General features: G+C 40.8%; 1 protein-coding gene across 1 annotated transcript; it reads left to right on the forward strand.

Annotated features, from left to right (window-relative positions):
* The first annotated feature begins 6 nt into the window (after window positions 1-6).
* On the forward strand, window positions 7-23,749 carry abcb7 (ATP-binding cassette, sub-family B (MDR/TAP), member 7). The gene is made up of 16 exons (XM_008284378.1): window positions 7-185; window positions 2,641-2,724; window positions 2,808-2,885; window positions 4,381-4,500; window positions 7,805-7,937; window positions 10,114-10,382; window positions 11,031-11,119; window positions 11,233-11,320; window positions 14,123-14,297; window positions 14,862-15,019; window positions 16,828-16,991; window positions 17,166-17,295; window positions 17,747-17,918; window positions 20,762-20,865; window positions 21,567-21,674; window positions 23,044-23,749. Exons 1-16 carry the CDS (start codon window positions 36-38, stop codon window positions 23,260-23,262), a joined length of 2,241 nt encoding a protein of 746 aa, XP_008282600.1. The 5' UTR covers window positions 7-35; the 3' UTR covers window positions 23,263-23,749.
* Window positions 23,750-24,579: the final 830 nt, after the last annotated feature.

The raw sequence follows: 24,579 nt of genomic DNA on the forward strand, positions 1-24,579 counted from the left end.
GGCGTCTCACCGAACGCGCCTCCTCCTTCGTCAACATGGCGCCGATGTTGGCACCGCTAAAATGCGGCTTTCACATTCAAAGACGAAAACTAGCGTTTCTCATCCGACAGACGAGCTCGTATCACGTTTGGAATAAAAGTCGGACTGAAAACGAGACGGTCCGTAAACGCCAAAGCACATATGTGGTGAGTAAGGAGGCAGCTGCCCGGGCGAGGACACTGTGTTTTTGGTGTGACAGTCAGCACGCAAGGACAGACGTGCAAAGTGTTTATAACAAACTTTCAGGGAAGCTAACTTGAAGATTTGTTCGGTGTTTGTTCAAAATTCTGGTCGCTGTCACGTGAATGTCATGTTTTATCAATTAGCCGTCCCAGTTTCGTTTTGACAACAGCTAGCTAAGTGGCTAACTTATCATTACTTAATTAGTTGTTTCAGCAGCCTGTGTTGACATTGGCGTTGTGCCATGTAGTACAATGGTTCACTGTTACGATGTGTGTGTCCTACTCGTTTAATTTTACGCATATGCCAAGTAAACGAATTGTGTCACAACTCCAACTATTTTTCTAACATTAACAGTGTGTGTGCTAACTCTGTAGCCAGACAGTGGTCGCAGTCACGTGTTATCAGTGCCGACTGACAAGTTAGATAAGACTGTTTGTGCCCCCCGTGAGACCTCATGTTGCTTCTGGTGTAACTGTCATCTCCTTGTAGCACACTGTTATTGATTATTTGACATAGAAACTTTAACCAAAAATCAGTCACCAATTTGTAGAGAACGCCTGACAAAAACTGTTGTGGTATCCTGGGCAACAGCACTGCCATAAAGCCTAACACTGGTTTTAGCGCTGAAAATATTTCGGTTTCGTATTGATTCAGCTTTACGGTAATTTAGAGTCAGTTTTTTTTGTCGTTTACACTTCCAGTTATGCTGGTGAGATCATTGCATTAGTTTTAGCAAGCTGCACGATTTTTGTTTGTCATGTGCACAGCTGCCTAGTGCAGTGGCAGTGAATGGTTATTCAGGTGAAAAACAACTACATCAGTGGGCATATAACTAATAATTAAAATATAGATAAATATTAAAATACAGTATGTGAAATATACAATGTAGGAAAACAAAGTAAAATAAAAATATGAGAAAAGGTTACAACAACAACAGGGACAAATTCAGGTGTAGAAGATAAGAGTGTAATTTAACAAGTAAGGATGAGTGTAAATCTTAGTTGCAGCTTTTTAAAAATGTAGATTAAGAGAATTAAAATTCTGTATGGCCTGAGTCATCGAAACCAGATTAGAATGACTGTAATAAAGTCACAGTGATTAAATAGAATTTAGGATTTGTAGGGCCTGTGGAAAAAAAGCTCCTCCTCAGCCAGATGGCAGGAACTGACAGGATGAGGGGGAGCATTTTCCCCACAGGGCATACAAATCATAAATTCTGCTTAATCATGGTGACTTTATTGTTGTCATTCTATTCTGCTTGGTGTTTGCTTAAATGCAGCCACTGGAAAAATCTATTTCGTGGGTGAAATGTGTCTGAAATGTTGAGTTTTGCCGTGGACCTGCACTATTGGGTGTGAAAGTCTTGCAAGGCTTGACAGTGTTAATCAGATGATCCATTCGGAAGCCCATATCACTCTATGCTGCGCTACATAGAGTGATACAGTGCCCACTTAGTGTATTATGTTAAGAATAAAGGTTATGTCTCATTAACTCAAACTGGGAAATAAAAAAGTTATCACATTTACAATAAATACATGAGGTACTATGGTGCTGGTATAAATAAGAAATACTACATTTTAATTAGAAATGTTTCTTTTCTTAGATTTTTGTTTTATACAGTGTCGGTTTAGATAATGTGTGTGGTGTATGGTCATCACAGACAAGAGCAAGAGGAGTGTTTGCACTAATCTAACTATTCCATATTTTCCCACTCACATCACCAATAAAGATATGTATTTGTGTTATAATTTTAATATAACTGTTGCTACAACACAGGTAGTTTTAAGCTCAGCATGCTGAGCGTGCTGACTCTAAACCACCCACAATATATCTTGCATTATCAAATACACAGCCAGCCCCTGTAGGCGTGTTAGTAGTTTTTAACCTGCATAAACTATGGTTGTGCATAAATTGCGATTTTATCTTTCACAGATTTTACAAAAGGCGATATATATAACCGCAGGTTTTAAATTATCTGTGAATGTGATTTCACAAGCTCTGAAAGGTTCTGAACTTTACTGCTTCCACTGACTGCCTGCTGTTTAAAGTGGATTTTGACAAAAATCATAGTAGAAAAAGAGACAGCTTTCAAAACTTTCATGAAAGTTTCTCAAACAAGTCCTGCCGCTTAACTAACTTCTCTGTTCATATGTTTGCTCAGTACACCTTCATCGCTTCTTTCACCTTTGAACTCTGACTGTAGTGAATTGAAGCTGTGAGCATTTTGGAAAACACAGACAGAGGAGAGAGAATGATTGGTACTTTAAAAAAAAAAATTCCATTGAAAATAAAGTTTTTGTATGTGTTTTGTTTGCTCTTTTGTTCCTGTAATTGCATTTCTGTGTTTCTGTACATTTAAACATTAGTGAATGAACAAATACGAAACATCAGTCTAATGAACTGTCTCATGTGTTTCAGTTAAATTCCTTTCCACACCTTCGAACAGCCACATGGGGCACAAACGGGAGCGAAAACAGTCGTCAGATTTTGGAGGCAGCAAAAGTAAGTGTGCTGGAGAAGTAGTCATGAATGGTTGTTTGTTATCAAAATCAAACATAGAATAACAATGAGTTCTATTTCCACAGCATTTGCAGGTGACAAACAAACGGACATGTTGGCACGGACATGCAGGAGGAGGTCTAAGTGCAGATCCAAAAAATGTGGTGAGCACAGCTTGTTTAGTTATTTCTTTTTCAAGCTTTTGATGCTGCTTTGTGTGAGGACCAAATTTGCATATGCATAACAAATATAGAGGACGTGTCAATGTAAAAAACAAAGTGCAGTCCAGCTGCTAACAGGGGTTATTGTTGGCATTAATTGATTATTTGACTTTTTCAGTAATTGCTTGTCTGGTTTATCAATTTCTAAAACACTGACAAATGTCATTTTAATGTTACCAAAGCTACTGACTGCATCTTTGCTCATATCTGTACTTATCAGTCCAGTATTATCGAGCCTTGGGATCATGGCGACTGTGTAATGTTCATGTACCAATGGCGCTATGCCAGACTGGTATCGCTAATATATTGATTTTGTATTGTATTTCAAACCTATATTTTATAAACAGTAATGATTCAGTGCACTTCCTCCTCCGTGGTCAGACTCACATGACCGTCTAGTGACTAGTTGGTGGTGTCACAAGAATTTGCTACTGTAAAAACTGGGTTTGGAACCACACATTTTAGAACCTCCTCACTAATTGCTTAATTGACCGATTGCCTAAACACTATAATGAGAATCTCTGCTGTCATGTGATTGGTGTATGCACAACTTTTTAATATTTCTCTTTTTTTTTTAAAAAAAGACACATTGGTTGTGCTAAAACTGTTTAAAAATAAGTTATGTAGTATACATGTTTTATCTGTTATATAAACTGAACAGCCCTTAATTTACAATACAGAACAGTTTTACTCTGAAAATTTAGTCTGACTTTGATTTTTTGTAAATAAAAATAAAAAAAACAGTTGTTGATATTTGGCCTCGGACTTTATTTTTTACATTTACTGGTTTCCTCCACACATGGCATAGAAACCTTCAGCAGTGCATTAAACTGTTAACACTAATCCTGCCTTCTCAGTGTTACATATTGCTTGATTGTATTTGATTAAAGGCAGGTGTTGGGCACACTTTCACTGTAATTTGCTCGGAGGTGCTGCCATACAGCAATGCTGTGACATGGTGCCACCATATTGAGTGGATTAGAGGAATTACTGCATATTCTTTGCCCTGCGGAGAGTGCCTGTGGCAGATGTGTGTTGGAGCGTGGGTAAACAGCCATGTTGGCACCAGTGGGCTCTCAGCCTCAGCTGGGATGACAGCCCAGGTGTCTCCTGGGAGTTGTAGTGTCAGACTGGATCCCCAAGTCCACCTGGAGACTCTGCTGTCGTTGCTGCTGCCAGATCTCCCAGGAGACTCCTATTGACATTTGATGTTCCATGTGTCTGCCCAGAGAGGCATCTTTAGGTTATTTTGATTGTCACACTGACTGCAAAATGCTTGTCAGTTGCCAGTGCTGGCAAACATAAGGCAGGTTAGAAAGTTAACAGTACAATCATCATTATGCTACACATCTGACCTATATTTTACAAGACAGACTGATTTCTAAAAGCAACTGACTAGGCTCTGAAAAGAAACTTTGCTATTGTTTTTTATCCACAGCTAAACGAAGTGAATTCAACCCAGATCCTGTCTGCCATGCTGTCTTATGTGTGGCCAAAGGATAGACCAGACCTCCGGGCCCGTGTTGCAATCTCTCTGGGCCTGCTTGCTGGAGCCAAGGTTGGTTTATAGACAATGTCATGTTTATTAAATTGATCTACATCTTTCCTATTTACTTATTTCTCATGTTTTGTCATTAAAAAAAAATCTGTTTGATTGGTGCCAACCAGTTTTACTGAAGGGTTCATCAGAACTGAAGATGTTTTTGTCAGCTTACCAGTTAGGGAGATGCTCCAGTCACTGTTTCATTTTTGATCGTACTTTATTCTCACTTATGCTTTCTTCTTTGTTAATTTCTGACACTCCAAAGTAAATGTTTCTAACAACAGCTGATAGCCTCCCTGATTGCATTAGGATGCTGGCATTCTCTAACACAACCTGATCAAGCTGAAAGACTGAAGCAAGATGCTTTGACAAGATGATCTCAATGCTGATTGTAGACAGTGCTGTCAGTAGCCAGGCTGATGTCATGTTGGTCATCATTAGCTTTGTGGTAAATTTAAGTTACACCCTCTCTAGTTCTTCACTCATCATCTATTCGCAGCACCAACATGAAGTCATACTTGCATGCTGCTGCTCATTTTAATTTGTCCCTGTTTTCAAGAGGGATGCATCATAGAGAATTGGTAATTGGAAATAGCCATTATTAATGTTTCCCCTATTAGATGTTTTGGGCTTGAGCATCATTAGGGTGGTGAATAAACAACACCCAAAATCCAAATAACAATAATAAATCATGTAAGTGGCTGCTGAGAGAAGCTTACAGAGAAAAAGCAGCCTTGCCTCTTTACAATGAATGAGTGAAATACAATGAACAAGGAAAGTGACAATCCAAGGTTGCAGCTGACACATCAGCTACACCCACGAGACCATTTAGTGTCAATGGACAATCTTTTAGAGTTCACACTGTCTCTCGAAGCAGCTATCAGTAATCAAGTAAGAAAGTCTGTGTTCAACCAAAAAGATTAGAGTTAAGGTTTCCTAATGCATGTTAGCGAAGCTGCAGATATACTTGTTTGTTCAAAACCGGTTTCACAGCAAACATGGTGCTCTTTTAGCTTAGGCAACCATCATGTCTGCTATTATTATTTGTCAACAGCATATTATTGTTGTTTGGCACTGCTGCTGGAAGACATGACTGATATGAAAAATATGGTCATATGATGCGTCCTCTCTTAAAGTGCTCTGCAGTCCAACAGCCAAGACTTGGCTGCTCACACAGCATTGTATTCACAACCCACAATATTTATTTTTAATGAAAAATTAACTCTTGAAGGGAACAAGCAAATAAAAATGATTTTGCCTCATTTTGTAGTTATGCAGTTTGTGGCCTAATTTTCAAATATTTAATTGTTTACTGTTTTTATTAACCATAAAAGATTCTTCAGGGATTGTACATTTGAGGTATTCAATTGTTACATCAGCACATAATAAAGCATGATGTTGCCCTCTAGTTTCACACTGACACTTGTATCTTATTTCAAGGCATGTACTGAAATAGACGAATAAATATAGTAAAAAAAAAAAAAAAAATGTTTGCAACGGAGTGATTCATGATCACAGTTCATAGAATGTCTTTTGCTTTTCTGTTGCCTCAGAAGTAATTGAAAAGAATATCCGGAGAAATCAGCAGGGTTGAACATTTCACTAGCTTGTTGTCGTTTTTGGCACATCGTTTCTGAACGGCTGTACTGGCTGTTGAGTGTGTCAGGATCAACCATTATCACTGCTTTGTGAACTACTTGCGTCAGCGATACCTTGAGAAGGCAATTTTGAAAACTGACTACAATGATGTTGTTGTCCCAGTGTTAGACTCTTTACTAATACACATTGTGGTCGTGGACTTTTTGTAAAAGCCAACACCAGAACAACACAAGCGCTTAATAAAGAACCTGTGCAAAACTTATAATAATAAATAATGTGCATTTAAAACAGATAGCTGCTTTTGAAATGATTAATTGCATGCATCAATCAGTGTGTGATGTATCTCCTCTTCCTTTGTTGATGGTCCCTAATTTACACCCTGGAAAACAATCACAAATTCACAGCTCCTAAATAAGCATGTCCTGCTGCCACTCAGCATGGCTCCCTCTAGTGTGTGCTAAGGAGGAGAGAGCACGCACATGCAATCCAATCTTCTCCCTCTATTTTCCTGCTTGGCTGGAGTTAACCTCAATTTCTCCAGTTTGACTGTTTCGACCGAAACCACCAGCAGCGTGGATGCAATTTTTAAATCAACTGAATAATTATGTGGTTATAGTGCATCACACCTCTGCAAGCCACATTATCAGTGACATTTTCATTTCAAATAAATGATTATATACAAGCTCTTGTTTTTGTTGGCCTCAATTGAAACCCTCTCTGTCTATGTGCCAGTCTGTATGTATAAGCTTGAGCTAATTCTTTACAGCCTGAAGCCTTTTCTTCTCTACTTGACACAGCATCTCTATTATGGGATGACATTGCCAGGTACGGATTGACATAGTGTCGATTTAATCTCCAGTGTTGCCCGTTAATGGATTAAAAGAGCGCACCCAACCTTATCATGTATTAGTGGTAAAATTGAGGACATGTTGTGGCCCTGTGATAATAGGCTCAGGCTATTTTTGTGTCATGTTCTGTTGTCTTGGTAGCAAAGTGGCAGATATTGTTTTTCCTTGAGGGACTCAGAGGACTTCTATTGTCTGAGTATAATACCCAAGTGTATAAAGCAAGAACCTTGGATATGTAGCTTTTTCAGGATAAATGGTGCATTATTAGGCGTCCTTTTACATTAGGGTTGACATGGGTTTATTTTATGTTCAAAAATCATGTCGCACAGAATTCAACCGCAGTGAAGGAACAAAAAAAAAAATATAACCCTCCCCTGTGTAAGGGGTTGAGAGGTTCAAATGAAATGGGTTTCGAATGAAAATGCTTTGCTGTGTGATGCCGTGTTCTCTGTCTGTCCTAATGCGCAGCGGACCGCCCAGCCTGAGTCACACAGCTGTCCCTGTGCTTTTAATTAGCCCTAATAACCATTTCAATTCCATTAGCAGGAAGCACCAGCCTTCTCACCAGCACAGTCAGTCAGGAAGAACACATGTGCATACATACACACTCACACAGCTTACCATACTTGCATACACTTAAATACACATGAACAGGCACTGTTGGATTTACCGTGCAACAATGAAAATCCACTTTCTTGGCATGTGGGGTGTATGTACATAGAGAGGTGCCACAGAGGACTAGAAAAATGGCAGTGGACTATATCGAGCATATGTCTGTGTAATAGGCTATTTGAAACCATTTTCACTCTTTTTTTTCTTTTTTTTTTCTCCTTCCCTCTGAATGTTTCCTCCCTCCCACTCTGCCTTCCCAGATCACCAATGTGATGGTGCCCTTCATGTTTAAGTATGCAGTGGACGAGCTTAACCAGATGTCGGGACACATGCTGAACCTGAATGACGCGCCAAGCACTGTGGCTACCATGGCAACGGCCGTGCTGATTGGCTGTAAGTCCCAGACTTGTATTGCACTGGCAGGTGCCATGCTCATCAGAGGGGACTGTGGGACTGCCTATTATCTACAGGCTGACCTTTCCCACCACATTCATATCAATGCCGCTCCGCAACCTCCGCTTCTGCCTCACATTATTTACATTATGAGCTTCGTTCTATGTCTGAGTTCACCTCTTTTAATCCTCACAACACTCTCGTGAGTACTGATGACTTTTCAGTATGATACCTGTGTGGCCCTAAGGCAAACAGAGGTGGAAACATTTCTAAAGCAGTGGAGAACAAATTGCTAATGTCCTTTTGAAAGTGTCTGGGTATGTTTTTTAGTGTTGTGCAGAGGCCAGGGATGTTTCTTTCACTTCATTCCTTGAGAGCACCTCCCTGTTTTCTCCTTTTTGTCCAAATGGGTCTGTGAGTACAAAAGGGGTCAGGGGTGAGATGTGAATGTGAAGTTTCTTCCTGATTAGAGTAGTTTTTTCTCTGAGCTGCTGATAAAAGGCAATATGAAATGAATAAATATTGTGAACCTGACACCCACTGCAAGTCACTCTGGCTTTGACTGAAAACAGTGTGGATACAATATACACTTAGCCTTGTAACTATTAATTTTAATGAGGCACTTAGATTTTGCACACTAATGCTACATGTTTGATAATTGGAGAACATGACCAGGATTCCAGACACAATGAGTTCGGAAGACAAGAAAAAATGTAGAGGATGCTCCTAAAGAAAAAGAATTGTATTTTTTATTTATTTATTTTTTTAAAAATTCCCTCTTTGTGACACCCATGTCCAGTATTTGGAGCCTGCAGTGACTGGTGTAATTTGGCTGAAAAGGTTGCACAGTGCTCATCCTACCTTGTCAGATGTGGACACATTGTTCATTAGACGAGCATTCCTATTTAACGCCACATTACAGCCCCATGAAAACCGGCAGACAGAGCGATTATTACCCTGACTTTGGTCTTAGCAGACAAGTCATGTATTCACACAACTCAGTGAAATCCCCACAGGAAGACCATGTGTCATTCAAACACAGGCTAATATCAATTTGTGACAGTCATGCTAGCCATCTGCTTGTAAAAATATATGAGCAGTGCGAGAGATCATAGTTTTTGTCTTGAATTGGTGATTTTGTTGGCACTGCATATGAAATATCTTTCTTTAAAAACCCCTAAAATGCCTTTTTAAGAGGTATTGCATTTATCTACATGCTTCAGAGAAAGCCTAGACTGTGGCAATGGTGAAATTAAGTCTGCTCATTGACAACTCATACTCGCATCGTTCACTCTTATTAAAAACTCTTTTCCTTCTGCTAGTATTCTGCTCACACATGTGGCTCGCTCCCCCTGTCACACACACTCAGCACTATTGTGTACACTCAGATATGCCCTCCCTTCCTTCAGTCTGCAGTGTGTTGGCCCGCCATAGTAGTGAGGCTTCAGACAGCATCCTGCTCTGTAATTACAGAGGGGAGGCTGATGCTGTAGCACTGCAGAGCTTGCAGACCAGGCATGATGTGAAACTTAGATTCATTTGTTATCCCTTGGGAAATTCTCTTTGTTAGTGGCAACTGTCAGATAAATTCAGCCACTACAGAAAAGACATTATAATTACAGACAGACATTTAACAACAAAGTGCCTCGCGATAACATCACAAAATGCAAGTGACACACAACTCCCTCATCCGAATTTGTTCAACGGAGCTATACAGAAAGCAATAAATGATCTTTGAGCAGGGGAAGTCTGTGTTGGTAGTGCCCTGTACCTCCATCCTGATGGTAACAATTTGTATTCATCATAAAGCGGTTGTGATATATCACTTAGGATTGCCTGTTTTTTCCCCGCCACTCAAGACTCACAAAGCAGTGTCATACTGTGTTGTTGACCCACAGACTTACTAGACATATTAGCAATCTTATTGGGTTTGTTCTTAGTAACTACAGACAGTGAAAAGACCTGTCCTTATGAGCTTTCAGAGCAGCCAATGAGCCTGAAACCTGTCAAGTTTCATCTGCTATCGCATCTTATAAGACAGGAAAAGTATGGGTCAGATTTCTGTATTGCTAATTCATAGCACTGTTCTGTGTTAAGAATGATGACAAAATCTCGCTTGATCGTCCTGCTTTTCACAGAAGGTGTCCTAAACTCTCCGTCTCCTCCACTATCCCAGATGGTGTCTCACGGGCTTGTGCAGCCGCCTTCAATGAGCTGAGGAACACCGTGTTCGGCAAGGTAGCACAGAGCTCCATCCGACGCATCGCCAAGAACGTCTTTCTCCACCTGCACAATCTGGATCTGGGTTTCCACCTCAGCCGTCAAACTGGAGCATTGTCCAAGGCCATCGACCGCGGCACACGGGGCATCTCCTTTGTCCTCAGTGCTCTCGTCTTCAATCTAGGACCCACAGTCTTTGAGATGGGCCTTGTCAGCGCCATTTTGGTGAGTCCTGGTGTTTAATTAAGACAAAGTTGATGGTAATCACAAGCTTGGTTATTGTAGCATACTGCCAGACACGGAGCCTACATTTTTTTCCCCTTTTATTCCTTGTTGCTGTTTCAGGACCTTCCATCACCTTGACACTCTTCACAGTAGACTGTGCGGAAATTAATTTTCTCCGATATTGTCTCATTTACATTCTAAATGAAACAAGAATCCTTGTGAACTTTTACTGGGAACACAGGGCCCATTAGTGTCAATGGCGAGTCCTGAAGCTTTGTAGGCGCTTAATGTCCTCCTGTCGAGTATGCCCTAAACAGATGCTCTCCTCCTTGGCCACCACTGACGGAATGGCTCATCTATAGCTTTGTGCCACTACTCGACTCTACACCATAATTTCAGATTTAATGAGGGCAGACTCCATTGCCCAAATAGCTAAATCATTATCACAATTACTTCTTGTAGTTTTCTATCCATTTGTAACGCTCATTTACATAGTGGAATAGTCAAAAACGATATCCTCCAAATACTGTGCAATGCCAGCTTTGGATATTTGTCAGCTGATGTGGTCGCTTGCCTTTTTGTCACATAACTGTTGGGTTATAGCATGTAAAAGATGCTTTGTCCTGACCATGCTTTTCTCCTCTGCAGTATTACAAGTGTGGTGGACAGTTTGCAGCAGTGGCCGTGGGCACTTTATCAGCATATACCCTTTTCACGATTCTTATCACACAATGGAGGTACGAGTCATGATTTCTGTACTTCCTGTGTGTGCTGCCAGTAGGGACACTCACCAACTGGCTGAAATATTTACTGATGAAAGTACTTATCATGTATGTGTCTCTGCACACAGGACTCGTTTTCGGATAGAAATGAACAAAGCAGACAATGAAGCAGGCAATGCAGCTATTGACTCGCTGCTTAACTATGAGACTGTTAAGGTGAGTTCCAAACCCCCACACACCTACAGTTCACCCTTCTTTCAATTTCTCCTCAACCCCCACCCCTCCCCCTGCATCAATCCTCCTCTTTTATGTCCGCCTTTCTAAGCTTTTTCGGCTCTTCGCTTAAGCCAAGCACATTGGCGCGAACAAATATTTACTTGTCTGTGATAATTGTGTTTCACTGGCATGATTGCCATTGTCAGAATTTGCTGTTCACTCTCTCTCTCTCTGTCTCTTCTCTCACAATACGGACATTTAAAATCATTTCAAATAAAAGAAGTGAAATTTATTGTTCATATTCCCCCACGTTTTTATACAGTAATGTCACACTATTGTAAGCCCATAGACCTTGGTTGAGATTAAGGTTGTGTAACTTTTGTGTTCTGAAGTGATTCAGTATCAAGTAAGATTTCAAGTACTGATATACGAGATGATTCTTGTCATAGTCAATAAATAATAACTGCAGGTTGACTAATATTCCTCGTAATATTGTTTGGATATTTAACTTTTGCCTGTCTAATCAAGGCTGAAGTACACTGCTGCTGCTAAAATAATTGAAAACATACTTTCCTGCTATGTTTAATGTGTAAACTGAACTGGTGCAGACGAATTGTTGCCCTTAGACATGAAGACTTGCTCAAAATCGGCGAGGGCTGATCAGCAATTCAATATTATTGATTGATGTCTCTCTCTTTTAATTGTATTGTCATAAAAAGCTCATCAAGACATTATTGGTCACAGTTTGTTACAGTCGCAGATGGCAGATAAACCAAAAGAGAGTGTGGGATGGTAAACATTTAAGGAAAATATGTTCTAGTAAATACTAACAAGTTTGACTTGGAATGAACACAAGTTGACATTTTTATCAAGTGATACTTGAGTAAATACAACAGTGAGATCATGCAGTAATAATTGCAGTAATAACTGATTGCAAGCAATAGATTTGTTGATCTGCAAAATGTCAGAAAATGATGGAAAACATTCCTCACACATTCCTTCAGCCCAGAACGATGTGTTACGATCACATGAGACAACAAAGCAGCAAACTATCACGTGGAATTGGGGTTTTCGTTTGAAAAATGAAGAACAAAATAGTTGGTTTCATTTCTGTTGATCAGTTAATTGACACATTTTTTTCAGTTGTAACACATTTGCAACATTGAAAACCCAGTTTCCTGGGTTTGTACGTTCTGGTATGTCTTTGGTTCTCATTGTCTGCGATGCTCTTCTTCACTCAGTGTGAAATTGTCCCTCCATTTTTGTAAATGTCATTCCAGTTGCTACAAACAATGAGACATTTATCACCGGACACTCAGGACTATTTTCTTGGTTTAGTCAGTGACCCAAATCTTGTCTCAATTATAGTTTTGGATTGAAAGGTGTCTGCCATCAGAGGCTTTATTTTGAATAGAAATGCCAGCTGAGGTCTGAGGTGGTTTATGGATAAGTGTGAGTCTCACAGACACCTGACTGACGTAATGTGGTATTCAAACAGTACTTTATGCTTTTCTCAGTGTCATGCTTAATCTGCATCTTTTATGGTTTTAAGGCTCTTTCTAGGTAACCTCATTGTACACAGAGCACATACAAATATAATCACCATCAACTTTCGGGTGCTTTGTTGGCTGTTCCAGATATATATTGGTTACCATGTTATTTTCTTTGCTGTATTATTTTGTGTCCTGCTTTTCTTAACGTTTTGTTCTGTGTTATTTTGTGTCATCTGTGTCAATGCGGCCGGATTTAGCATCACTCTGAGCTGTGAGTGTGCATATGTAATTAGATCTCCGCCCACTCAGAAATCCGTTCCACTTTCACAAAGGGCTGGATGAGAACCTGAACACGGTGCCTTGCACTGCTTCAGTTTGTCCTCCATGTGCTACTTTCTTGTCTCTCTCTCTCTCTCTCTCTCTCTCTTTCTGTGATTCGCTGCATTTCCTTATATGCAAATCAGTGGCAAGTCGGTAGCCGCACAGCATCACTGCCGTTAGCCAGAGAAGCAAATCGCCCACTTAACCAGAGCAGAGAAACAATAATGCAAACTAAACAAACAGCAGTACAGCAACAATATTAAGTAATTGGCAGCAGAGTTGAGGAGGATTGTTGTTATGATTATGCTGTCGTTTTATGTGCCGAATTTAAAAAATGTGCTTGTGGCTGATTCATGAGGCTTTTTTTGTCTAAACGATAGCTCTGTGTCTTAATCAGAATTAGTCCTGCTTGTGTGGCGTAACACTTAAGAGAGCTATCTGAGCTCTGTTGGAAATGTAGGTGTCTGTGTAAGCTGCTGGAGATGTAAATATGGAGGGTGACGGCAGTGCTCGTGATGAACATTCTGCAGTAATTCTTGTTTAACTTGCAAGTAATGTTTAGGCTTTCCTTCCAGTTATAATTCCCTAATATTTGTAACAGTTGTTTTACCACAATCGCTATGCTCTGCCAAAATGTCGGATCTGCAGCCTGCTCAGCAAAACAGGCTCTGGATTTTGTTCTATCGCCCTCCACGTCCTTTGAAATCTGTTGGGAGCAGATGAAGATTCAGAGACAAGAAAAAGTGCTTTAGAGGCCAACTGAGACATAGACTATGCCCAGAGCGGTCACTGAGAACAAATGCAGTCTTGAGACAGCCTGTGCTAAAGTGTCTATCTGCCTGACACTGCTCTCCATGCTTCCTTAACCTTTAACCTCAACCATATTTGTGTCTTTCCCTTTTTCTCTCTCGATTCACGCTTTTTCCTTGTCTCTATGGCCTGTGCTCCCTTCTCTCCTCTCTGTCCATTTTTCTCATCTCTCCTGCAGTACTTTAACAACGAGAAGTACGAAGCTCAAAGGTATGATGGATTCCTGAAGATCTATGAAGCATCCTCTTTAAAAACCACGTCCACGCTTGCCATGCTCAACTTTGGCCAGAGTGCCATCTTCAGTGTCGGACTCACCGGCATCATGGTGCTGGCCAGCAAGGGCATTGCAGCGGGTGAGTGAGTCTGGAGTTCTGGGTAGCGATGTGTAAATGTGGGTAAAGGTTGGGGGAAGTGATGTTCTAATTTCTGGAAAATCCCTCCTTTCAAAACACAAATAATGACAACATTTAGAAGCATGCATTTGTAAAAGTGAAAAGTACCTCTCCTGACCTGAATTTACCACTTTGTGCCCATGATTTGTGGCAACAGCGCCGCAGGGAGAAATAGGACTTAGAAAAAAAGAAAGCGTAGGAAAAAAAAATACACCTGAAAACAAAATCAAATGGACAGATGAAACTGACAAGTAAAACCCTGACTGAGCTTGATAATAAAACCTAAACGAGAACAAAGCACAGCAAGTATGAAAAAGTGGCATGAATAGGAAATAAAATAGCTTTGATGCAGAAATGAAATCACAGGGGGTGGAGATGGTTTTTCTGCTTTCACAACTTGAAAGCAAAAAAAGGGTTCGAGTGTTATTTATTATTTTTTTTCAGATCTTACATCCAAAGACACAGGCGATACAATGGAGCTAGATTCTGCACATTGCTCTAAGTTGTTCTGTTGCCATGGTGTAGGTACGATGACTGTCGGAGACCTGGTGATGGTGAATGGCCTGCTCTTCCAGCTCTCCCTCCCTCTCAACTTTCTGGGTACAGTGTACAGAGAGACCAGGCAGGCCCTAATAGACATGCACACTCTTTTCACCCTGCTCAGCGTCGACACCAAGATCAAGGTAACTTGTCAGCCTTGCATTCACTTCTCCACATCGTAGCAGTAGAAAACAAAATGTTTTTCTGATTTTTATTTTTTTTTCAAAACACCTTTTCTTCCTCAAACAAAAGAGTACAGAACAGATGAGTTTTTTCACAGTGAAAGTGAACATAGAGTTACATATTGAAAGTCAATGTATGTCCAAAAACTTGATAAAGCCTTCGCAAGGATATTTTCTGTAAAATTGAGCGATTGGTAAAATATTTTAACACAGCACTGAGTTATTCATATGCCTGCATCACATAGCTGGCGTATTCACATGTGCTGTAAAAATTATGGGTTGTAGTCAAACACCGTAATTATGTGCTTGATGTGACTCAGGTGCTTCCTCATCTATTGCCACTTGTAGTACATGCCATTTCTTGCTACACTGGTGTCACCTGTATGTTGACATCGTGACAAATTATAAGCAGAGCGGTGATTGACTACTTCTTATTGAATTATTTACAGTGTTTAGTTATTAAACACTTGAAGCCAGCGGTCAATTTAATTGACACATTCATAATTTCGACTGATTATGCAGTGTATAAAAGGCCTGCTTTCCTTTCTTTTCACTCCTCCCTGTTTCCCAACAATTACAGATTTTTGTCCTAATTAATTTCAATACAATTTTAATTCCATTACTATGTGATAATGATCAGTGGCAGGGAAAACAAGAGAATTAAATGACTGGGAACTGTCAGGTTGTGAAAGGAAAGGTGTAACCGTGCTAAAGTAAGCAGTGTTCTGCCTTCGACACGCACCACTAAAATGTTATTAATGTAAAATTGTCTATCTTTAAATTCACCTCTCAAACGTATAGAAATATTTTGTCGCATTTAAAACCGATGCCTCTATTCCACTTCAACATTCAAATTCGTCCCAGCATTTGCTGTTTTAAACATGTAGGCTTCATATTTTTTCAGTGCAATAGCTGTCAATTGTTTTTGGGGTACATTTTATTGCATGCGTCTCTTCTTTTTTTAACTGAACGCAACAGCCCATCTTGCGGCAGAAGAGTGCACTTAAGTGCAAATGTGCGCCTGCTGCCTAACAATATGAAGGCCATTCCCATCTCCAGCCTGTAATTACAGTAGAAGAAATGAATCTGCCCAGTTATTTTTCACTCATCAGTAATATTCCTCTCCATTGTGATTCCCTGTGGAATGGCACTGCCCAGCAGGCCATTACTGTCTGAATGCTTTTTTTTTAGTGTGCGTGTGGAACACATTGGTCTATTATGTAGATGTAAAATAATTTGAAACTCCCCCTCACTTGAAACTGCGCCACAAAATAAAAAATAAATTATTTTGGCTTTTTTCCATGTTGGGGGGTGTGAAATTATCATCTGTTTATACTAATGGACTGTGAGTTATTTGTATTAATTGACTGAGGTGGATTGGTGGTGATTATGTTGCTATTAAGTAGTATAGAAATAGAGCAGAACAGGCTTTTACTCTCAGGATGAGGACTGCTGACCTTGGCTGCATCTCAGCGCCAGGGCTAGGCTCAGTATGTACTGAAAGTTTTCACGCCTATTGATCCTCCAGTCACCATGAAGGACAGCGTGTGAAGATTCAGGCGGTCTATTGAAACGACCTCTCAGAATTTGCTGTGAGTGTGTCTGCTTTATGCAGTACATGTGGGCTCCATGCTCCTGCATTATGCCTCTTTGCAAGGTGTTGGAGTAACATTGCATCATGTCAGGCCTTCTATGCCAGTGGCTGTTCTGTATCTGTCTTGTTTTTTTTCCCATTTTGTCTGTCTCAACTCTCTGATGGTTTGCTTTAGGAAAGGGATCTTGCCCCACCTTTAACCATTGCCCCACAAGATGCCACCATCCGCTTCGAAGATGTCTATTTTGAATACCTGGAGGGCCAGAAAGTCTTAAACGGAGTGTCCTTCGAAGTGCCTGCTGGGAAGAAGGTGGCTGTCGTGGGTGGCAGCGGGTCAGGGTAGGTTACCTTAAAGAGAAGTAAACTGAATATCAAACCTTGAGCCGGGTGTGTGTCTTATTTGCATGTACACTGAGTCTTATCATAAGATAACATCAGTAGACTGTCGGGGTGTGGCTCACACCAGCTTGCAGACAGAAAGATGCTGATGATTTGTTCCACGTCTGGTTGCAGGAAGAGCACCATTGTGCGACTGTTGTTCCGCTTCTTTGAGCCCCAGCGGGGGAACATCTACATAGCGGGGCAGAATATCCGAGACATCAGCCTTGACAGCCTGAGGAAGGCTTTGGGGGTCGTACCTCAGGTCTGTGACACTCTAGCACAATAAAATAAACAAAAACAAACATTACAAATATTTTTTGTCATCACCACATAGAGATTTTTTTCCATATCAGGAGCTTCTTCACCAAAACTGAAATTTATGCGTACCTTTTTGTCTTTTAGTATTAAATGTATTATATTTGAAAGTTATTACTGGTGATGATGTGCAACAAGGGGGCAGCATAGAACAATGTAACGTAATAGTTAACAATAGCATTAGAGATAAGCTGTATTCAGTCAGGTTTTTACTGCAGTGAGCTCAGAGGCTGATCTGAACAGATGGTACATGAACATATTTTTCTCATTTGCGTTCTTTCTCCTTCTCCTTCTTATCCTTGTCTTCATATCTGCAGTCCTCTGTTTCTCTCTCTGCTGCAATAAAAAAAACATTCTCCAAAGCCTCATTTTTTTTTCTCTAACTGTGTTGTTGTCAGGATGCTGTTCTGTTCCACAACACCATCTTCTACAACCTGCAGTATGGGAACATCAATGCTACACCAGAGGAGGTTTACCAAGTTGCGCGTCTTGCAGGCATCCATGATGCTATCCTCAGGATGCCCCATGGCTATGACACCCAGGTTGGGGAGCGAGGCCTCAAGCTGTCAGGTTTGCTGCACCGTTACGCCTGCTGTTTAAATGTGGTCTCTCTACACAAGCCACTGAAGGAGCTGTGTGTTTCTGTCTTTTTCCCTGGTTGGTATACTAAACGGGAAAAAAATGGAAAAAATCAGCTGTTCAATAACTGGCTGCTAATAGTTCAGGTTTTCATGAAGAAATTTAGAAAAAGTGGGGAAATATATTGATATAATAATGAAATTATACTGTGATGTGAAGCTAGTTGTTCTTTAGGGTCTTTATCATTGTTTTCTTTGTAATCTGCTGATTATTTGGTCTAGTAGCCAATTATCTGTTACAAATAGCAGAAAAGGCCAAGTTGACATTGTCTAACTATCAGTCCAAAATCAAAGCAATTGATTGTTCTAAAAAAAACAAAAGCCATATGTTAACACTTAGGTTGAGTGTCCATAAAGGTATTTTTCGAGCACCAGCATGTGGCCACCATGAGAAAAAGCGCTGCGCCCATTTTTTGTCTTTTGAGTAATTCTAGTTGAAAATCTGCGAATTTTTCAGAGTGGCGCTGATGTCGTCACTGTTGCTCCTTTTCTGGAAACCAGTCATAAAGGTCGGATTTAGCACCCTGGAGGAGAAACTTGTTCTGGCTTTGTCTGTCTATCCCGAACTGTATGATTTGTCAGACAGAAATTATCACAACGGGCGATGCTAGTCTATCGTATACCTGCGGTTAAAGTGGTGATATGTTGTCAGGATATTGTTGTCATAGAAACAAAACCCACATGCAGCGTGGGAGCACTTTTTTGATGAAGCGCTCCCCAGCGCCATGCCAGTACTGCTGGCAGATATAACGCTATATGGACACACGCCCTTAAAAGCCACAACGAGTGAATAATTAGGCATGTTTTCTTTAGAAGATCCTCTAAAGATTTATTAATCAGTTGTAGATTGATTTGTTTTTCGGGTTTAATGCATTGCTAAATGGTAAAAAAAAAACAAAAAAAAAACTAATTGGTAAACCTAAAGATCACCCAACTAAATTACATTAGTAACCTTTTTCAGACACCTTCAGTAATTTTGAAAGCAGAAATGGTCATCATTATTATTGATTTGACATCGATCCGTTCTTTAGCTATACCTTCTTTATCCTGTAGAGGGCCGTGGGGGCTGGAGATGATCCCAGCTGGCATTAGGTACATAATGGTCAGGTAGCCACTCCATCACAGGGCTAATACAGAGAGGCAGACAACCATTCACACTCATAGCCAGTTTGCAATCTCCAATTAACCAACACTGCTTGTCTTTGGATTGTGGGAGGAAACCAAGGAAAACCCATGGAGGCACAGGTAGAACATACAAACTCCTCGCAGAAAGGCACCTGCTGACCAGTAGGCTGAAACCTAGAGCCTTTTTGCTAGGAGGTGATGGTGCTATCCACTCTACCATCATGTCCCCATTTTTGAAATTTTGATTATGCTGGTTTTGTACAGCTAAACAAGTAAAAGCAAGCTTCGTATGTTTGACCATTTCTACATAGATACAAGGAGAAATAAAAAGACGGTACACACCATCTCGAATGTTCACTGTTGACTGTGCAGGACAACCATTGGTCTGTATTTGGACATTTAAACTATGAACACATGTCCAAACCCTTTTCGCTGAATTGAATAAATTCTACTAAAATTGAAACACCGAAATGTTACTTGTTTAAGCATGAAGATACCATCTAAATGGCAGCAAAAAGCATTTGTGCACGTTTTAAAATTTAAATGACAACTGTATGAAATGCAACTGGTTTTATACATTTACTCAAAATTAAGCAGGATAGAATTACCCAATGCAGCTGTAAGTGATGTGTTTTGGCTGAAAAGTGAGCATTATTTAGTTCTTGAAAATAAATGTCATTTGCCTTGACATTTTATTGTCTTATACAATCAGATGTACACATTTTTAGTGTCTGAATACGTTCTCAGGCCCCTGCATAATGGGAGCAGGAGTTTCAGTTTGTTTGCTGTGAGAAAGCACTGTGACTGAAACATCTGCTTAATATACTTGGAGACTGCAAGAAGCTGCCCTGGAAGATTTTAGTTTGCACAGTTCTAAATTACATTACAATTTCTGCATAAACATGGCATTTGAAATAGTTTCAAAACTGCGATTAATCTCTAGCTGCAGCACCATTATTTTACCATTTTCTTCAATTTAGCGTATGAACTTTTTTTTAATGGCATGTTCCCTCACAGTTAAAGTCACCCTCATTTGATCTACACAAGACTGCGTAGTATTAGCTCGTAACACCACTCTGCAACTCATTTAGCCCACGTAAACACACAGTGTGTGAGCAGTTTCACTCAACATTCAAGACGCAATTACCAGCAGCACAGATTTCTTTATGTGGAGTGACTGAGTGAGTGAGAGAACGGACAAAATAAAGACATGACTAACTTCTCATTAATTTCACTGCTGCTGTACGTGACAGCTGCCAGTGAGTTTGTGAGAGGAGGGGGGGATCAGGAAGGGGGCAGACTGGGCTCTGAGGCTCCTAACTTCCTTCATTGCTGTTCTCCACTGCCAGCAATATTTACACTCGCTGAACGCCGCTTGCTTTCAAGAGGCCACACACAGCTCATATGTAATAAAGGCCGAGTCAGACACAGTGGGAGAAATCTCTGAGTCCTGCAGATTTTTCTTCACAATTAAATGAAAGTCTGTTTTACCAGACTGAAGCCTGTAGCATTGGCGATGCCTGAATGTTGGGCCTCTGTTTGAGGTAATTTTCGGATGAGAAGGGCTTGATAGAGACCTGCTGTAACTTCACATATTTCCAACCTTTTGGCTTTAGCCTGCAGCTTATGATGTCTATTGTTTTGTTTCAGGAGGGGAGAAGCAACGTGTCGCCATCGCCCGTGCCATACTAAAGAATCCGCCTATCCTCCTGTATGACGAAGCAACATCCTCCCTCGACTCAATCACCGAAGAGGTTGGCCTGACTGACACCGACATCCATACATGACAAACCCACAAATACCCGTTTACTGCTGCACATGCAGCTTGACACCTCATCGTGTCTGCATACACATTTAACAGAACAAACACCCACTCAGTCACCTGCTGTAGGTACACAATAATTCAGCTCACTCCTGCGTCACATACCTGCTGTGACATACACCCCTACACACACACACACACACACACACACACACACACACACACACACCACCCCCATGTTCTCCCTTGCCACCTGCCACTGTTTTCTCCTACTTAATCTTCAGCTCAGCTTAAACCACACAGTCTTTGTAAATGTTACACTTAATGAGAAAGTTCAGCACGCCCCCTCTGAACTTCATGTAAAAAAAGAGTGGGGCAGTGGATGTGGCTGTTAATTGAGATTTTCTGTTGCTTCTCATCGCTGTAGTGTTTTTAAATTATCATATGTAAACACTGGGAAGAAAAGCATATGAAGGTGGATGTTGCTGAGCAACATTGTCTTGACTTAGCTTCTCCTTCAAATCAAAGTTAGGGAGTAAATTTCATATATATCCTGTCATTCATGCACTTTTTTCTTTCTTATTTTTTCAGACCAACATTATTGCAAACTGGGAACTATTTTTCTTTGGATTAGTCTATACTTCTGTAAAGCTCAAAAGAGTGACAATGTTATTTGTCCTTGCGTGCTTCCAGAATATCCTGAGTTCAATGAAGGGGATGGTGAAGGACAGGACATCCATGTTCATAGCCCACAGGCTTTCCACAATTGTAGATGCAGATGAGATTATAGTGCTCAACGAGGTAAGAACTCATCCACTTTTTTTTCCTCCTTGATCTCATACCTTGTCTGATTAACATTTTCAGTTGTCATGTCAGTTTTCTGAAAAGCAAATTGTATGACAGTTGAGAGTTCCCGAGTACGTACATGCACAGTGTTAATTGCCAGTCCAATTAGACCATTTTGCATTGAAGGGAAGGACGATGACCTGCACTCTGTGTAACCTTCAGCACACTGCATCTGCCAACAACAAGAATTTAGCAAGTTGCCTCTGTTTTTAACACTAATTTATTTCAGTTACCTTTCTTCAGCGTCTGTGATGAAAACATACTTTGTTTACCTTTTCTCATTAACTTCAACAACAACAGGACACTGTTGGTCGAAGTGAATGTATTATTTTCTCCATAAGGGCTCATTAAAGCAGTCAGACTCGACTGGCTGTTTTGGTCAGATGGCGTGTCTTGTTTGTCTCGGTGACTAATAATGTATGGGCCAGCTTCCCAGACACTGATGAGGCCTTATCCAGGACTAAACATGTCTTTCAATGGAGATTGCCATTCAAATGGGGTGTCTGTGTGGTTTTTGGTCAGATTTGTTTAAGGCAGATTGGAGGTGCCATAGAGACACATTGTTTTAAACTGTAGGAACTGTAAAGATTTTTTTCCTATGCATTGCTATTGTATGGTGCGTCACAGAAATAACCAGGAGAATAGAAAAATGCGGCGGTATCATTGGGTTTTGATATGCTGTAAACTACAGAAGAGAAAGAGTGAAGTCAGTTATTATCTGGAAGGTAAGCGTTAATATAAAATGTAACACAGGTGAAGTGACATTTTCCACCAGCGCTCCAGTCAGATAGGATAAAATGAGAAGAGGTCTCTTTGAACTGCGGCGAGTTGAGCATGTGTCATTCCATGTTTCCACAGTCAGATGGCAGGAATCAGAGGGTCGTGGCGAGGAGGCATGTTTGCGTGTGATGTCGCCATGGCGTTTGCTGGTGTCACCAGCAGAGGACTGCCTGGGGTGCTCATTAAAATAACGAGCGGTAGCAGTCACATGCTCATCTTTGGTGCACTAAAGATGTTGCCAACACCTCTGCATGCTCATGGGAGGTGGGGGAAGGGGTGCCTTCGTTTGTGTTCAACTGTGTGGGAGGGATGTGTGTTTGTCGTGTGTGGATGTGCGTGTGTTTCTGCGAGTCCATGTTTTTGCGAGAGGAATGCAACAGTTGTTGGGGAGGCGGCATGGATTCTAGGGGGGAGCTGACTCTCCGCAGAGAGTGTGGTCAGTGTTGTGTGGTCATGAAGAGATGCTAACTATAGGACTGTGTTCCTGGCCCCTTCATTTTGACTTCATGTGGAGCCCAATTGTTTTTTTCCCCTAATTTGCCAGGGTAAAGTGGCAGAGCGAGGCACCCACAACGCCCTCCTCAGCATCCCAGGTAGCTTGTACGGGGACCTGTGGAACGCACAGAACAGCAAAATCCTGAACAACAGCACCAATCCACCCGACCCGCCGGCTGAGCGGCTCTCCCAGAAGGAGGAAGAGAGGAAAAAGCTGCAGGAGGAGATCCTCAACAGTGTGAAGGGCTGTGGGAACTGCTCCTGTTGAGAGAAGCTGCCACCTCCATGTTTCTTCATCCCTCACAGATGGCCTACGCTGGAATCCCTGGTCTGTGCGGAATTGTGGAGGGGGTACGTCCCCACTACCCACTCCAGCCAAAGCATGTGACTATCTCTCCTCCTCTTCATGTGAATAAAGGCCACCGCTCGCCAAAATGAAGAAGGAGGAGCAGAAAAGGGAGCAAGTGTGTTTAGCACTGGCTGGTGTCCAGAGATGGAGCTTATATGCCAGTTGTCTCAGCTGAATCAAAGCATAAGAGACCTTGTATATCACATACGTGTGTGTAAGACATCTGTTAGTCAACATGGTTGCCCCCTCCTCCTCATTTTTGACATCAGGTTTATTGACATCCTCCACTGCACTGGAAACAGATGAGAGTACATGCAATGGCTTACATATGCCTTGATGTTGACACAAAATTTGTATTGATTTAATTTTTTAAATTATTCACAAAATAAACTGAACTTATATTTTACTTTTTATATTGAGAGTGTGTACATATTACTGCCTATGCTGCAGTTAGGGGATCACAGTTCAAATCTGGGATTAGAAGCCTCTTTTTGCAGCATCTTTGTTTGAATAACACATTGTAGATGCTCCTCTGACATTTAGTCGTAATGCACATTGCCAATGACATTATTTTCAACGTTTGTCATAAAAATGGGAACATAATGGGGTTACAGCATAATTGGAATGTTTGGACTCTTGAACATATTCAACAGCTTCCAAGTAAATTGCAGGAATGTCACACTCACTGAAGTATAACACTCAGAGTAACAGGTAGGAACTAGTAAATCATGAAAGGTTCGCACCACAACTGGAGCAACAGAAAGAGGCAAAGACTTAAAAGATTTTTGTTGTTGTTTTACAATCATATCATTTATCCTGGGCTGACTAGCCTCTGATGACGAAAAGTTGTTCCTGGAAGTTTTAGCAATGCTAAAACCCCACCCCCGGAGTGTCACATGTAAATGTGTAAAGACAAGCAGTGTGCGCATGTCCTCATTTTCTGAGGGCTGCTTTATCTGCAATATGCACATTTTGTTAGGAGCCTTGTTATGATGTTGTATCTACAATTGACAGTTTCACAGTTGGGTGTCTTGTGCGATACACGCAATGTAAAAACCTGTTTCATAGTATCCTGAGCTATGTTGAGGTGTGAGTGCAATTCAGACTAATTAATAAATGTTCACTTTTATCTAAGTAATAAAGCTTCCACATTGTGTTTTTCCAACAGAGTAATATGATATATACTATACGATGACACGCAGTTTTTGTACTATTAATACCAAGGTGACTGGATTA

Source organism: Stegastes partitus, unplaced genomic scaffold (genome assembly GCF_000690725.1).
Source record: "Stegastes partitus isolate 25-593 unplaced genomic scaffold, Stegastes_partitus-1.0.2 Scaffold356, whole genome shotgun sequence".
NCBI lineage: Eukaryota > Metazoa > Chordata > Actinopteri > Pomacentridae > Stegastes > Stegastes partitus.

Bases quoted from the DNA above. Each gene is read 5' to 3' on its own strand.
- abcb7 (XM_008284378.1), top strand. From the start codon at position 36: ATGGCGCCGATGTTGGCACCGCTAAAATGCGGCTTTCACATTCAAAGA. The intron at 2,886-4,380 runs GTGAGCACAGCT...TTTTATCCACAG, and splicing joins GTGCAGATCCAAAAAATGTG to CTAAACGAAGTGAATTCAAC. The intron at 11,321-14,122 runs GTGAGTTCCAAA...TCTCTCCTGCAG, and splicing joins TTAACTATGAGACTGTTAAG to TACTTTAACAACGAGAAGTA.